We start from the raw sequence: 16424 nt of genomic DNA on the forward strand, positions 1-16424 counted from the left end.
TTCCAAATACAACTAAACAAGCTTTTGCAACATAAATCCAGTAACAACAAAACAACGAACTGAAATTAAAAAAAAGAAGGTAAATGCTATACTTGCTGATATTAAGCCAAGAAAACCAAAAAAAAAAACTGGTTGAAGATCAAAATAATATATTCTTGAAATCAAACGTGCATTTAAATGATTGATTAGTCAATAATAACTAATTAGAACAGCAACCTTTTTTGTTATCTACAGATGACTCCGATATGTTAATAGCAGTTCCTTGCCCCGGAAGATTCCCCGCAGCTTCTTGTGCCGCCAACGCTTTCTTGCTTATAATATGATAAATCTCAGACAATATCGTCTGAAACGCTTTCTCTATGTTACTCGCTTCTAAAGCAGACGTCTCAAGAAACGACAAACCTTCCTTCTCAGCCAGAGACCGACCATCCTCATCAGCAACGGATCTCAGGTGGTTTAGATCCGATTTGTTTCCAGCCATCATGATCACAATGTTGGAGTCAGCGTGGTCCCTAAGCTCGTGTAACCATCTCAGGACATTCTCAAAGGTTTGTCTCTTGGTTATGTCGTAGACGAGAAGAGCTCCAACGGCTCCTCTGTAGTAAGCGCTTGTGATCGCTCTGTAACGCTCTTGTCCTGCTGTGTCCCATATCTGAGCCTTCACTGTTTTGCCTTCAACCTATTAAAACAGATGATCATCTTCAGATCTGAGCTAACGAAAACAACAAGAAGCAATGTTCGAATCTGTTACAATGATCACCTGTAATGTCCTGGTCGCGAATTCAACGCCGATGGTGGATTTGGATTCGAGACAGAACTCGTTTCTGGTGAATCTGGAGAGAATGTTGGATTTGCCAACACCTGAGTCGCCGATTAGGACGATCTTGAACAAGTAATCATACTCATTGTCTAATCTATTCGCCATTGTATTGTCAAATCCTAGCGTCTGAATCAACCTGTGTATGTCGAAGGAGGGAGAGAGAGATCAAAGGAATCTAAGGCGTAAATCGAAACCCTAGAATTAGAATGTTTGACCTCTTGAGTAAGCCACAAGGAACGATAATAGAAACGTTTTGTTTTACGCTTCTTTTCTATTTTCTCTGTGCTCACGAGGTGAAAACGGAAACACCAATTTTATTTATATTTTAATTTTAATTTTAAAAATTATTATTTAGATTGTCCATATTCAAACATAATACAACATAAATAACACCAAATTAACATGACATCTTTCTTTCTATATAAATATAAAGAGGAATGTATGGTAATAGTGCACCTTAGGCTCAGTTGCAGCCATCCTTGAAGCGTTGAAGATGATGAACCACGAGATCGACACGATAAAACCATTCACGGGACCAACGTGAGTCTATGCATAGAAACGCAAACAAGGCCAACCATGTGGAGATGTAGACTGAACCACAGGTCCAATAAAACCACACCATATCCATCACACCATCACCCTCTTCTTCTTCCTCTTTGGCCCGCTTTGATGCACTTGGCTCGGTGGCTCCCTCGAGGTTGCAACTTTTATTGGTAGGACGTCCACATAGATGAGGATTGCCTATGTAACTTGTTGCCTCAAAGGTCACAAGATGGGCTTTGAAAGGGATTTCACCAGATAGATTGTTATATGAGACATTGAAGTCTCCTAAATTGTTGAGATCGGCTAGCTGAGGAGGGATGTTTCCATGTAGCTTATTGTTGGATAAATCCAAACTCTCCAAATTCTTCAGATTTGAAATGCTACCTGGTATGGAGCCGATGAGGCGGTTGCTTGAAAAATTCAAGGATATGATGTTCTTAAGATCCCAAACTTCAACTGGAATCTCACCGGATAATTGGTTGCTTGACAAATCCAGACCATACATATCTTGAAGAATATTACCTGCATATGTTTCATATCTGCTTTTAGATAAAAAGTTCACTGTAGTTTTTGGTGTTGTCTGAAGGCTAATCTGTACTACGGTATCAACAAGGTAAAGAGCTGATGTATAACTCCAACTTTGAAAGAATGAGAATTCTAGTGAGTAATCATACAGACTGAACATACTGTCGTATGTTTGGGCACCAAAAGACATTTTACCAAAACATGAGGGTATGGCGCCTTTGAATTTGTTGTGAGACAAGTCCAAGAGACCAACATTACTTAGCTGACATATCATATCAGGGATATGAGTCCGGAAGCTATTATTCCTTAGAAGAAGAACACGTAAGTTAGATGTCTTTCCAATAGTATCCAGACTCATACCAGAAAGATTGTTGTGCCGCAGATCGAGCAACTGTAATTCCTCAGACTTGAATAAATAGCTCGGAACTGAGCCCACAAACTGGTTGCTATGTAGTCTTAAGTCTCTGAGCCATGAAACAGCAATATTCTCTGGAATGGAACCAGAAAAGCTATTGTTTGATATGTCTACTACCTGAAGTTGTAGATTTTGAAGTTGATGAGGCAAAGGACCTTTTAGCTTATTACCCTTCATGTATAGATGTGTTAGGTCTGACATTTTACCAATCCAAAATGGAATTGTGCCGGAAAACCTATTATCTGATATGTCCAACAGATCTAGACGCTTTGAGTTCAACAAACCTTTTCCGAGACTCCCATCAAAACTGTTTCCATCAAGATACAACAAAACTAAACTAGTAAGATTTGCATGTCTCGGAAATACTTTCCCCTGGAGTTGGTTATTGGAGAGCCTCAGCATCATCAGCGAGTAGCAACCACGTAAAAACGTTTTGGGTAGCTGACCATATAGACGATTATAGGACATGTCCAAGAGTTCTAGACTTCTCATCTCGCCCATAGAAGATGGAATGGTTCCATGATTATGATTTGAAGAAAAATTTATATACTTCAGATGTGGAAAAACAACCCCTATGTCTTTTGGAAGTGAACCGTATATCCTGTTACTCGAGATATCAAGAACTTGTATGCCATGGACAAGCGTAGGTAGTCGAAACTCTGTCAAAAAATTGTTGTTCAGTATAATAGCCTCGAGCTTTGTATTATTCTGCACAAGCCAACCCGGAAAAGGTCCTGTCAACTGGCTATAACTAATATGAATGAAGCGCAAGTCATGTTGATGAGCAAGAAAGCTAGGGATTGCGCTGCCAAGATCGAATCGCTTTAGCTTCAGCATCTTCAACTGAAACGGTGGAAGCCAGGAGCTCTCATCCTGAGCTTGGATCTTACCAACTTTCGATGACAGTTTGAATACTGTGAGTCTTGTATGATTAACAAGTGAACTGAACCAGAACGAACCGTTGAAGTCATTATCAAAAAGGGACAAGTACTCGAGCGTTGATGGTAGACCAGGTACAAAGGAAGACAGGTCTCCACTGATTTGGTTTTCGGATAGTTCAAGAGTTCGAAGACGGCTTAAGTTAGCCAGACAATAAGGAGTATTTGTCAAAGCATTGAAGCTTAAATCCAGCTCTCTAAGATTCAGTAATGCGCAAATCTCCAAGTAGCCTGAAATTAGTCTAAATAAGACTTGTTAGAGGATGGTCACACTGAGACTGATATGCAAAGATGAGAAGGATGATAGACGATTTGTAATATTTCACCTTTTGGGGTCAATGATAATTGATTTCTTGCAAGATTCAATACGTGTAAAGATGAAGGAAGAAGTGCACCTGCAATTGTAAGGATAGATAATAAACAGATAATGTCAATCTCTTGCATTCTCAGTAAAAAGAAAATATTCAGCAAACCAAACAGTATCTAGAATCCTTATCAGTTATCACTACCTAGACTGTCTAAGTCGGTGAATTTATCGTCACTTATATCCAGTTCTTGAAACAACAAAGTATCATTCTTACAAAGAAGAAAACAAATATTCCTTTTTTTCCCATTCACTTACCTTGAATAAATTTAGCGTGGTTGAATGTATTTCCTGCCAAGCTCAAGACTTCTAACTCTACAAGATTTTCTAGGCCTGGAGATCCCAAAAAAAAAAGTCAAATGTGTTATGATGATTAGATAGTTGGCGAAAGAGAATGAATCAAAGACATCCTTGTTTACCATTAGGAGGAAAGACACCATCCAGTAAATTGTAACTAAGGTTTAGAGTCCTGAGCGACCTTGCTTCACTTAGAAAAGTGAAAACACTGTTGTTGAGACGATTGTCTAAGAAATCCAGGGTCCTCAGCTTTTCCAGTTTCTGAAAGCTCTTATGACCTGAAACCATAACAAAAAATTGGAGTTAAGCTAAACAAAATAAAAGGATGGCTTTCTAGAAAAGAGACAAGAACTGTACCATTGATGGGATCAAACAAGTCACTGAACCAATTGAATGAAAAGTTAAGACTTTGGAGTCGAGGGAAGCTATGAAGCAAAGACAGATTTAGAGAATGGTCTTTTAACTCATAGTAGCGTTCGAGACTATCAAGCGAGAGGTGGACTACGTGGCCACCGGTAGCGTCACTACACTTTACCCTTTCCCATTGGCAGCAATCACTGCTAGGATCCTCATGACTCCATGATTTCATCATGCTTTCTTCTTCTACTTCAAAATCATTCTTGAGATACGATTTGAGTTGCAGAAGACCCATCCGTTCAGTTTCCAGACAACCCACACATCCTTTCATCTGGAGTTGAAGCATCACTGTTACTATCATGAACAGCACCAAAGCCATCTGCTTCTTCTCCTTAACCCACCACCAATATCTCTCATATGTTCTCATTATTGTTATCTTTTCCTGTGGTACACAAAATGAATTAGAAAGTAGATTAGATTAAAGATTTGTAAGAGGTAGGTCCCAATAACACCCCAGGACACGTCCAAGACCAATGGAAAAGTCCCATGACTTTTTAACCATCCATCACGTAAGAGATAAGGTCCCACTCTAGGTTCTTTCATATCATGACCACTCAAAACCAGAGATATAATTGGACCAACTTTGACGGATTCAATTTTGTTTTCCATTAGCGTAAAATTCTTCGTATCTACCTCCATAAGCCTACTTAAGGTCACAACATCATGTAACTGTGCTGTCAAGGTTACCTTCAAAACAGTGTGGACGGTTAAGCAAAGGCAACTGAAAAAGGAGAAGTATATTGATTTATTAGAACTGTCTGATAAAGAATACAATGATCAATCTAAGGAGAATTCTGAATTTTTCATTAATCTATGCAATCATGAGGTAGAATTTGTATAACTAATTAATATTGTTCCGCCACAGCCGGGGGAGGCTCTTCCTCCTCTCCTCTTCCGTGTCATGTGGTGTCTCCTTCTTCTCCTCTCTGATATGGTTCCAGATATATTTGTGTGTATTCTCTGGTGATCCCTCATCTCCCGTTTGATTCTGAATTTTGAGTTGGGTTATTTTCTTGGTGGTGGTCCTACAAAGCAGCGGTTAATCTGTTTCTCCTTTCAAGTTGGTAAGTTTGACCTTCTGTGTTGAGATATTGTCAATGGCGGGTCTGCCCTTGGTATCTCTTTTGCTTGATGGTTTTGGTGGGGTGGGTGGAGCTATGTCATTGGCGTTACTAACTTAGTTCTTTTGCAACGGAATCATAATGGCCTTTTCTTGTGCACCGGCTTAGGTTCTTTGTTGCCATTCACCAATGTTCAGGTCTTGTTGTGGATGGTTAGGCCTTGCTACTTGTTTCATGATGGTTTCTGTGTAGGCGTTTACCTGTCGTGTCATATGTTGTCCGACTTCGCTGCATTCGGAAGTTTTATGAAGATCAATGTGTCTTAACTTGCCGGATTATGAAGCCATGGTCGTGTCATATGTTGTCCGACTTCGCTGCATTGAAGTTTTATGAAGATCAATGTGTCTTAACTTGCCGGATTATGAAGCCATGGTTTCTTTGTGATGGAGAGGTTGTCTGTCCGGGGAAAAGGTGGTTTCTCATAACAGTGAGAGAGGTTTAAAAGCATCTATGTTGTTCTTGCTTTGGGAGTCTGACTCTATCTCTCTCACTCTCGCAATCTCATGGCATTTTTGGGTTTTTGAATTTACTTCTTGCCCACATTTGTATGGGATAGTCTATAGATGCCTACAGGTGTTTTTTTTTTTTGAGTTTTAGTTGCTGACCAGTTTGGTCTAGAATTGTAGAAATACTTTTGATTGACAAGCGTTAAAAAAAAAAAGCCTTCTTAAGTTCACATCATCTAACTGTGCTGTCGAGCTTCATTACGCTCTACTCTCTCCCAAATGCAACAATCACCATCACGAGTCCATGACTTGAGAATACTGTCCTCTTCTCCTGCGTCAAGTAGATTCTTGAGATAAGACTTGAGTTGCAACAGACCCGCCCGTTCAGTTTCCAGACAACCTACAGTCCCTTTCATTTGGAACTGAAGCATCATTGTCATTGTAATGAAAACCCACCACCATCTTCTCTTGTTTGTTCTCATTTTCTTAAAAAAGTTTTTCTATATGTTATGGTTAGACACTGAGGATTGGGTTCCTGCTAGAGTTTAAATAGCTTCATTGAAGACCACCTAGAAAAGAGTTGTAAGATGTGAACATGACTACATAAGTCCAAGGCAAACTCAACCCATCTTTGACTTTTACGTTTACCTCCCACTATGAGAACCGGCCCGTGACTGCATATCTATCACCTATTAGCTATCAGCCTCTATGGGGGGGGGGGGGGGGGGGGGGGGGGGGGGGGGGGGGGCTCTGCTACATGTGTATTCACGTTTACCTTTTGTTGATTATTTTCAAACAACACTAACTTTTGAACTAATCATTAGGCATTGTTTGGCCGTATTTTAAGATACATGATTGTCCTTATGCAAACATATTACAACACAAATAATACCAAACATGGCAACTTTAATAAAAAGAGGAGTATATATGGTAATAGTGTACCTTAGGGTGACCCATGGTTTCAGTTGCAGATAAAGCCATCCTTGAAGCGTTGAAGATGATGAACCAAGAGATCAACACGATAAAACCATTCACGTGACCAGCGTGAGTCTATGCAGAGAAACGCAAACAAGGCCAATGATGTGGTGATGTAGACTGAACCACAAGTCCAATAAAACCACACCATATCCATCACATCATCACCCTCTTCTTCTTCCTCTTTGGCCCGCTTTGATGCACTTGGCTCTGTGGCTCCCTCGAGGTTGCAACTTTTGTTAGTAGGACGTCCACAGAGATGAGGATTGCCCCTGTAACTCTTTTCGTCAAAGGTCATAAGATGGCCTTTGAAAGGGATTTCACCTGACAAATTGTTATATGAGATATTGAAGACTCCTAAACTGTTGAGATCAGCTAGCTGAGGAGGGATGCTTCCATGTAACTTGTTGTTAGATAAATCCAAACTCTCCAAATTCTCCAGCTTTGAAATGCTATCTGGTATGGAGCCGATGAGGCGGTTGCTCGAAAAATTCAGGGATCTGATGTTTTTAAGATCCCAAACTTCAACTGGAATCTCACCGGATAATTGGTTGCTTGACAAATCCAGACCGTACATATATCGAAGAATATCACCTTGATATGTTTCATATCTGCTTTTCGATACAAAATTAACTGTAGTTCCTGGTGTTGGCTGAAGGCCAAGCTCTACTTCGGTATCAAGAAAGTGAAGAGCTGATGGATAATGCCAGCTTTGGAAGGATGAAAATATGTTTCCATACCTATATGGACTGATTATTGCGTTGTTTGTTTGGGCACCAAAAGACATGTTACCAAAACATGATGGTATGGCGCCTTTGAATTTGTTGTGAGATAAGTCCAAGAGACCAACTTTACTTAGCTGACATATTTTCCCAGGGATATGAGTCTGAAAGCTATTATTCCCTAGTAGAAGAACTCCTAACTTAGATGTATTTCCAATAGTAGTATTCAGAAACATTCCAGAAAGACTGTTGTGCCGCAAATCGAGCACCTGTAATACCTTAGCCTTGAATAAATAGCTCGGAACTGAGCCTATAAACTCATTGCTGTGTAGCCTTACCTCTGTGAGAGATGAAACATTAAGATTCCTTGGAATGGAACCAGAGAAGCTATTGTTTGACATGTCTAAAACATCAAGATGTAGATTTTGTAGTTGATGAGGCACCTGACCTTTTAGCTTGTTTCCCCTCATGAGTAGATGGGATAGGTATGAGATTTTACCAATCCAATATGGAAGTGCGCCGGAAAAGCTATTATCTGATATGTCCAACACAGCTAGACGCTTCGAGTTCAACAAACCTTTTCCGAGACTCCCATCAAAATTGTTGCCATCAAGAAACAACAAATCTAAACTAGTAAGATTGGCATGTCTCGGAAATACTTCCCCCTGGAGATGGTTATTGGAGAGCTTCAGAGCAATCAGCGAGTGGCAACCATGTAAAAACGTTGTGGGTAGCTGACCATAAAGACGATTAGAAGACATGTCCAAGAACTCTAGACTTTTCATCTCACCCATAGAAGATGGAATGGTTCCATTATTATGATTTGAAGAAAAGTTCATAAACTTCAAATGTGGAAAAACAATCCCTATGTCTTCTGGAAGTGAATCGTATATCATGTTACACGCGACGTCAAGGAATTGTAGGCCATGAACAAGCCTAGAAGGTAGTCGAAGCTCTGTCAACAAATTGTTGTTCAGTCTAATAGCCTCCAGCCTTGTATTATTCTGCACAAGCCAGTCCGGAAATGCTCCTTTCAACTGGCTATAAGTAATATAAATGGAGCGTAAGTCATTTTGATGAACAAGGAAGCTAGGAATCGTGCTGCCAAGATTGAAGTTCTTTAGCTTTAGCATCTTCAACTGAAACGTTGGAAGCCAGGAGGTCTCAGCCTGAGCTTGGATCATACCAAGTTTCGATGACAGCATGAATACTTCGAGTCTTGTGTGATTGGCCAGTGAACTGAACCAGAAGGAACTGTTGAAGTCATTATCAAGAAGCGACAAGTACTCAAGCGCTGATGGTAGACCAGATACAAAGGAAGACAGCTGTCCACTGATTTGGTTTTCGGATAGATCAAGAGTTTGAAGACGGCTTAAGTTACCCAGACAATAAGGAGTATTTGTCAAAGCATTGGAGCTTAAATCCAGCTCTCTAAGATTCATTAATGCACAAATCTCCAAGTAGCCTGAAATTTAGAGGATGATCACACTGACACGGATATGTAAAGATGAGAAAGATAATAGATAAACGGTTTGTAATATTTCACCTTTTGGGGTCGATGATAGTTGATTATATGCAAGATTCAATACGTGTAAAGATGAAGGAAGCACTGCACCTGCAATTGAAAGGATAGATAATAAAATATATAACATCAAAGTCCTGCATGCTCCATTAGGCATCTAAAATCAAACTCTTGCATCCTCCAGTAACAAAAAAAAAATTTCCAGCAAACCAAACAATATCTAGAGTCCTCATCAGTACCTACTTCTCTTCTTTTTCACTAACTGGTCTGGATGTTTAATTATTCTTATGCTTATGTATATGACCATCTTACCTAGCCTGTCTAAGTCGGTGAATCTATTGTCACTTAGATCCAGTTCTTGCAACATCGGCATATCCTTCAGCACTGCAACACCACAAGTATCATTCTTACAAAGAAGGAAACCAATATTCCTTTTTTTTCCATTAGACGTTAGTCTCTTCATGCAAGAAAAAATAACTCACTTACCTTGAATAGATTTAACGTGGTTGAATGAATTTCCGGCCAAGCTCAAAACTTCTTATTGAAGTTAAACTTGATTTTGGGTTATGCTTAATTATGGGTTCCAATAATTTTATTGGGCTAAACTCAAATTTAAGTTAAGGTTCTAGAATCTCTCTAGAAAAACCATAAAAGATCACCACCACCTCCTCAAGTGTTCTAGAGATCTCCTTTGGATAAGTATTAGTAGAAAAAATCTAGATATTATGGTAGAGAGTTCTAGAGATTAAGATAAGGTTTGTAAGATATTTTGTACTTTTGGAGCCTATAAATAGCTCCCTCCTCTCTCATTTGTAATAACAACATAAGAAGTTGAACAAGTAAAGTATAAGAAAGTTTTCTTAAAGAAAGAGTGTTCTAATTCTCTAAATCTCTTTGAAAGTTCTTCCGTATTATTATTCTTCATACTTGGAAGTTTCTTGTTTTTATTCGGGTTCTCGGGTATTACGGTCTTGAGCTAGTGCTAAGCACTATCAAGGGTGGTTTCTCTACACTTCTAACTCTACAAGATTTTCTAGACCTGGAGATCCCAGAAAAAAAAAAGGAAAAACGAGTTATGATGATTAGATGGTAGTACCATCATGGTACAGATACTTGACATAAGATTATATTTTTATATGGTAAAAGACCCTGCTACTCGACTTACCTTTAATTTGGGATGCATCTGAGAGTTCGTTGTAACTAAGATCTAATGTTTTCAGTTTCGTCATTATTGACACTGCATGGACACAAAAAAAGGTATCATTAGCTATTTATTCGCTTGTTAGTTGTCTTCTTTTGGGATGCATCTGAGAGGAAATCAAGTCATGAATCAAAGACATCCTTCATTACCATTCGGAGGAAAGACACCATCCAGTAAATTGTGACTAACGTTTAGAGTTCTGAGCGACCTTGCTTCACTTAGAAAAGTGAAAACACTGTTGTTGAGACGATTGTAGTAGAAATCCAGGGTCCTCAGCTTTTCCAGTTTCTGAAAGCTCTTATGACCTGAAACCGTAACGAAAAAATTGGAGTTAAGCTAACAAAATAAAAGGATGGTTTTCTCGAAAAGTGACAAGAACTGTACCATTGATGGGATCAAACAAGTCCCTGAACTCATTGAATGAAAAGTCAAGACTTTGTAGTCGAGGGAAGCTATGGAAGAAAGACAGATTTAGAGACTGGTTTTTAAACTCATTGTTGGCGGGTGTGAGTCTATGAAGCGAGAGGTGGACTACACGGCCACCGGTAGCGTCACTACACTTTACCCTTTTCCAGTGGCAGCAATCACTGCTAGGATCATCATGACTCCATGATTTCATCATGCCTTCTTCTTCTACTTCAAAACCATTCTTGAGATACGACTTGAGTTGCAGAAGACCCATCCGTTCAGTTTCCAGACAACCTACACATCCTTTCATCTGGAGTTGAAGCATCAATGTTACTATCATGAACAACACCAAAGCCATCTGCTTCTTCTCCTTAACCCACCACCAATATCTCTCATATGTTCTCATTATTATTATATTTTCCTGTGGTACACAAACTGAATTAGAAATTAGATTAGATTGATGATTTGTAAGAGATAGGTCCCAATAACACCCAAGGACAAGTCCTAAACAAATGATGATGTCCCATGACTTTTCACCATCCATCATGTTACACATTTTTGTTGACTTAATAAAAAATAAATATCAGCGTACAGGTTCAAGGGTCCACTCTAGGTTCTTTTCATAACATGACAACTCGAAACCAGAATTATAATTGGACCAACTTGGACGGATTCAATTTTGTTTCCATTAGCCAAAAAATTCTTCAAATCTACCTCCATAAGCCTTCTACTTGAGTTCACATCATATGTAACTGTGCTGAGAAGCTTACCTTCAAGGTTAAGAAAAAGCAATTGAAAAAAGAAAAGTATATTGATTTATTAGAACTGTTTGACAGGAAATATATCATGTATACAGTATATATATGATATAGAATACAATGATCAATCTAAGGAGAATTCTAAATCTTTCATTCATCTATGCACGCATGACAAGTGAGGTAGAAATTTGTAAAACTAATACCATTAATATAGTTTGGCCGGACTTTGATACATGACAATCATATGATAATCAGATTGTCCATATTCAAACATAATACAACACAAATAACAGCAAACATGACAGCTTTTATACAAAGAGTAGTGTATATGGTAACAGTGTACCTTGGGCTGACCCACGGAATCATTTGCAGATGAATCCATCCATGAAGCGTTGAAGATGATGAACCAAGAGATCAACACGATAAAACCATTCACGGGACCAGCGTGAGTCTATGCAGAGAAACGCAAACAAAGCCAATGACGTGGAGATGTACACTGCACCACAAGTCCAATAAAACCACACCATATCCATCACACCATCACCCACTTCCTCTTCTTCTTCCTCTTTGTCCCTCTTTGATTCACTTGGCTCTGTGACTCTCTTCAGGTTACAACTTCTATTAGTAGGAAATCCACAGAGAAGAGGATTACCTCTATAACTCGTTACATCAAAGGTTACAAGATGGCCTTTAAAAGGAATTTCACCAGAAAAATTGTTAAACGACACATCAAAGTATCCCAAGCTGTTGAGATCAGCTATCAAAGGAGGGATGCTTCCACTCAGCTTATTATTAGACACATCAAGACTCTCTAACCCCTTCAGCTTCGAAATGCTATCTGGTATGGATCCCCTGAGGCGGTTACTCGACAAATTCAGTGATCTGATATTCTGAAGATCACCAATCTCATCTGGAATTGAACCTGACAGCTCGTTGCTCGACAAATCCAAACCATGCATATACCGAAGAATATCACCTTGATATGCCTCGTATCTTCTTTTAGTTAAAAAATCCACTATGGTTGCAGGCTTAGCTTGATAACCATTCCTGACACTATCATCCAAGTTAAGATGTGATGCGTACTGACAGTTTCGCAAAAATGTAATGTATGAGAGGTCAAAAACTGCAACGAGTGACGTGACACGCTCATAACCTTCAGCACCAAAAGACATGTTAGCGAAACATGATGGTATAACGCCTTTGAATCTGTTGTGAGATAAGTCTAGAAGACCAACTTCACTGAGTTGACATATCTTCTCAGAGATGTGAGTTTGAAAGCTATTGTTCCGTAGGAGAAGAACACGTAGCTTAGATGCCTCGTCCACAGTGTTCAGTACTATTCCAGAAAAATTGTTGTTCCGCAAATCAAGCACCTCTAATGCTGCAGCGTTGAATATATTTCCCGGAACTGAGCCTGTGAACTCATTGTTTTGTAGTCTCAGTTCTCTTAGAGATGGAAAATTCACGTTCTTTGGTATTGGACCAGAGAAGCTGTTGTGTGAGATGTCCATAACCTCAAGCCAACGGCTCTGTAGTTGAAACAGGAAAGGACCTTTTAGCTGGTTTCCACTCATGTATAGGTAGGCAAGGCTTGACATTCTACCGATCCAAAAGGGAAGCATGCCTGAAAGCATGTTATCTGATATATCCAAAAGAGTTAGCTTCTTTGACTTCAACAAACCCATTTCAAGACTCCCAGTAAAGCTGTTGCCATCAAGATAAAGCCCAACTAAACCGGTTAGATTTGCATGGTTTGGAAATATTCCCCCCTGTAATTGGTTGTTGGAGAGCTTTAGAACCTTCAGAGAGTAGCATCCAACTAGAAACGGTTTAGGTAGCTGCCCATGTAGACCGTTAGAAGACATGTCCAAGACTTGTAGACTCTTCATCTCGCCAATGGAAGAAGGAATGGTTCCTTGGAAGTGATTTGAAGAAAAGTTCATGTATCTCAGGTTTGGAAATACAATCCCTATGTCTTCTTGAACTGAACCAAAGATCATATTACTCGAGATATCGAGAACTTGCAAGCCATGAACAAGCGTAGGTAGTTGAAGCTTTGTGAATGAGTTCCCGCTTAGTAAAATAGTCTGGAGATGTGTGTTGTTCTTCAAAAGCCAAGCCGGGAATGTTCCTGTCAGATTGTTATAAGAGAGATCAACGAAACACAAGTCATGCTGCTGCAGGAGAAAGCCGAGCATGTTGCTGCCGAGACTGCAGTTGGATAGATGCAAGATCTTCAACTGGAACGATGCAGCCCAAGAACTCTCGGTTTGGACTTGGATCGTACTGACTGTTGATGATAATTTGAAAACGGTGATTCTTGTTTGATTGGCCAGTGAGTTGAGGAGGAACGGACCATTGAAGTTATTATTGAGAAGAGACAAGTACTCGAGTTCTGATGGCAAACCAAACACGAAGGAAGAGAGGTTTCCGTTCAATTGGTTGTTTGACAGATCAAGAGTTCGGAGATGGGTTAAGTTACCAAGACAATAAGGTAGATCTGTCAAAGCATTGCTGCTCATATCCAGCTCCCTGAGATTCATAAGTCTGCATATCCCTGAATAGCCTGAAATTATCAAATAATCATCAAACTATCAATAAAAGGAGAGTAGTTAACAATAACGAGCAAGTAGACATGGAACTCATTTGATTATCTTATGATCTCACAACATATCTATTTAGAAACTCTGTTAGGAAGGTGTGACTCTTCTGTTAAAGATCAAGCAGTCCATAAGATAATGAAAGATAGGCCAGAAGATATCAAATGATTGTAATATTTCACCTTCGTGGGTCAAGGATAATCGGTTCCTTTTGAGATCCAATACTTGCAAAGATGTAGGAATCACTAGACCTGCAGTTGGAAGAACATACGGATGCATAAGTAAATAAAGATTGTATGATCCACTTCCTGAAAAATCTAAATTCAAGCCTCTCCTCACTTCTACTCTTATAAGTGACATGAGTTTACAAAGATCCTTCAAACGTTTATGCAATATTTCAACTAGACAGGTTATATAACAGTTGTGGTGTTTACGTTAGAGCGAGCAAGTTTCTATATGTCTATACATATCTTACCCATATCTGTGAACAGGTTGTCACTGAGATCCAGTTCTTGCAACTTCTTCAAATCTTTCAGTGCTGCGTGGGAAAAAGAAACAGTCTTATGAAAAAGTCAGAATATATTTGATAGCCTTCCCTAAGCTATAAGTCTCTTGCTGCAAGAACAGTTTACACACTTACTTACCATGAGTAGATAGCGTGTGGTTGAATCTATTGCCTCGTAATCTCAATACTGCTAACTCTTGGAGATTTTCCAAACCTGGAAACACACACAAGTTATAATTAGACAGATGACATAAATGGATCAAAATGACACTCTCTCGCTCTACCTTTTAATTGTGAAAAATCTGAAAACAGATTGTAAGTAAGATCTAGTGTTTTCAGTTTCGCCATGCTACACCCTGCACCAACAACACACATTATGATACCATTAGTGACGTCATAAGTCAGAAGAGATAAGTGATTTGAAAAAGTTGTTAGCTAGCCACTCACTGTGACTAGCCTCGGAGTCGTTGACACCATTGAAACTAAGATCCAGTGCTTCTAATTCTCTAAACTCAGCTAAACCTGCATCTCAAACTCTCTTTTAGTTCTCTTTCGTTCTGGGAAGACAAAACTAAATTAAATTTTGTTAACATTTATTTACCTTGACCAGACAAGAAGCTGAAACTGTTGTCCTTCAAGTTTAACACTTTCAAGCTTGTCATGTTTGCAAGTCCTGCCACACACCAAACACAAAAAGCCGTCAAGATCATCTCCCATTTACTTATACATACAAAGTTTTCTTTAGAGGAAATGCATAACCTTGAGGAGGGAAGACACCTTCCATATAATTAGACTCAAGATACAGAGTCCTAAGCGACGTAGCAGCACTTAGAAAAGGAACAATACTGTTGTCGAACATATTGTGGGAGAAATCTATGGTGATGAGCTTCTCTAGTCTCCCAAAGCTCTTATAACCTGGAAACATAAATACAGAGAAACTAAAATTCTCTTTCGAGCAAAACGTCGAACTCCTTATGTGCATTACATACTCTTTCGAGCATAAACCACTAGTTGATTATTTCGTGCCACCGGGCCAATGAATGTGTATTTGGTTAAACCGGTTTAAGACTTAACCGTTTTCGTAATTAATGGTTGATTGCAAGTGGAAAATAAGAAATTTCAGTTATAAGGACGTTAAAACCGGTTTAAGCCTTAACCGTTATTTCTAATTATTGGTTTACTGACGTTATGAAAAATTATGAAATTTCGGTTATTAAGACGTTACCATGGACGTGATCAGACAAACCAGTGAACCAGTTCCAAGAAAGGTTAAGGCTTTGGAGTTGAGGGAAACTATGGAACAAAGACAGGTTTAAAGACCGAGTTTCCGACTCAAACGCGACGGGTATAAGTCGACCCAGTGAGAGATCGACGACGTGGCCACCAATAGCGTCACTACACTTTACTCTCTCCCAAATGCAACAGTCACCATTACGAGTCCATGACTTGAGAATACTGTCCTCTTCTCCTTCATCAAGTAGATTCTTGAGATATGACTTAAAAAGAGTTGCAAGAGACCAATCCGTTCTGTTTCCAGACAGCCTACGGTTCCTTTCATTTGGAACTGAAGCATCATTGTCATTGTTATGAAAACCCACCACCTTCTCTCGTTTGTTCTCATTTTTCAAAGTATTTCTGTGTGTTCTAGTTAGAAGCTACTAGAGTTTAATAATAGCTTCATTGAAGACTTTGCCTAGAATAGAGTTGTATGATGTGAACATGACTACATAAGTCCAAGGCAAACTCAACCCATCTTTGACTTTTGCGTTTATCTCCCACTATGAAAATAGACCCGTGAGTGCATATCCATGACCTATTAGCTATCAACCTCTATGGGGGACCTTTGC

General features: G+C 39.3%; 3 protein-coding genes and 1 pseudogene across 6 annotated transcripts; all 4 read right to left on the reverse strand.

Moving 5' to 3' along the window:
• Window positions 1–132: 132 nt before the first annotated feature.
• Window positions 133–943, reverse strand: LOC125591351 (ras-related protein RABA2b). The gene is made up of 2 exons (XM_048765449.1): window positions 761–943; window positions 133–679 (listed from the first exon to the last, which is right to left on the reverse strand). Exons 1-2 carry the CDS (start codon window positions 923–925, stop codon window positions 200–202), a joined length of 645 nt encoding a protein of 214 aa, XP_048621406.1. The 5' UTR covers window positions 926–943; the 3' UTR covers window positions 133–199.
• Window positions 763–4746, reverse strand: LOC106420183 (receptor-like protein 1). 4 transcript variants are annotated; one of them, XM_022707980.2, is made up of 6 exons: window positions 4260–4745; window positions 4025–4180; window positions 3864–3938; window positions 3568–3636; window positions 1277–3472; window positions 763–956 (listed from the first exon to the last, which is right to left on the reverse strand). In XM_022707980.2, the coding sequence occupies exons 1-5, from the start codon at window positions 4684–4686 to the stop codon at window positions 1284–1286; spliced, it is 2916 nt and encodes a 971-aa protein (XP_022563701.1). In that variant the 5' UTR covers window positions 4687–4745; the 3' UTR covers window positions 763–956; window positions 1277–1283. The 4 variants fall into 4 exon arrangements, with proteins under 4 accessions (XP_022563701.1, XP_013716483.1, XP_013716484.1 ...); XM_013861029.3 differs by lacking the exon at window positions 763–956 and having other exon boundaries at window positions 1117–1885; window positions 2084–3472; window positions 4260–4746; XM_013861030.3 differs by lacking the exon at window positions 763–956 and having other exon boundaries at window positions 1117–1885; window positions 2249–3472.
• A 1925-nt stretch (window positions 4747–6671) lies between these two features.
• Window positions 6672–11496, reverse strand: LOC106420182 (receptor-like protein 1). Its single transcript, XM_013861026.3, has 6 exons — window positions 10691–11496; window positions 10456–10611; window positions 10271–10342; window positions 9418–9489; window positions 9130–9198; window positions 6672–9048 (listed from the first exon to the last, which is right to left on the reverse strand). The coding sequence occupies exons 1-6, from the start codon at window positions 11268–11270 to the stop codon at window positions 6848–6850; spliced, it is 3150 nt and encodes a 1049-aa protein (XP_013716480.1). The 5' UTR covers window positions 11271–11496; the 3' UTR covers window positions 6672–6847.
• Window positions 11497–11653: 157 nt separating this feature from the next.
• Window positions 11654–16326, reverse strand: LOC106419904 (annotated as a pseudogene).
• Window positions 16327–16424: the final 98 nt, after the last annotated feature.

The sequence above is a fragment of the Brassica napus genome, chromosome C8 (assembly GCF_020379485.1).
Source record: "Brassica napus cultivar Da-Ae chromosome C8, Da-Ae, whole genome shotgun sequence".
Lineage (NCBI taxonomy): Eukaryota > Viridiplantae > Streptophyta > Magnoliopsida > Brassicales > Brassicaceae > Brassica > Brassica napus.

What these genes read in the sequence shown, in the direction of transcription:
- LOC125591351 (XM_048765449.1), bottom strand. Translation starts at nt 925, where the DNA reads ATGGCGAATAGATTAGACAATGAGTATGATTACTTGTTCAAGATCGTC. An exon ending in TCGCGACCAGGACATTACAG is followed by an intron (nt 680 to 760) that starts GTGATCATTGTA and finishes CTGTTTTAATAG; the next exon opens with GTTGAAGGCAAAACAGTGAA.
- LOC106420183 (XM_022707980.2), bottom strand. Translation starts at nt 4,686, where the DNA reads ATGAGAACATATGAGAGATATTGGTGGTGGGTTAAGGAGAAGAAGCAG. An exon ending in CTTGTTTGATCCCATCAATG is followed by an intron (nt 4,181 to 4,259) that starts GTACAGTTCTTG and finishes TTATGGTTTCAG; the next exon opens with GTCATAAGAGCTTTCAGAAA. An exon ending in TGGTGTCTTTCCTCCTAATG is followed by an intron (nt 3,939 to 4,024) that starts GTAAACAAGGAT and finishes TGGGATCTCCAG; the next exon opens with GCCTAGAAAATCTTGTAGAG.
- LOC106420182 (XM_013861026.3), bottom strand. Translation starts at nt 11,270, where the DNA reads ATGTGTAACATGATGGATGGTGAAAAGTCATGGGACATCATCATTTGT. An exon ending in CTTGTTTGATCCCATCAATG is followed by an intron (nt 10,612 to 10,690) that starts GTACAGTTCTTG and finishes TTACGGTTTCAG; the next exon opens with GTCATAAGAGCTTTCAGAAA. An exon ending in AGATGCATCCCAAATTAAAG is followed by an intron (nt 9,490 to 10,270) that starts GTAAGTCGAGTA and finishes GTGGTGTTGCAG; the next exon opens with TGCTGAAGGATATGCCGATG.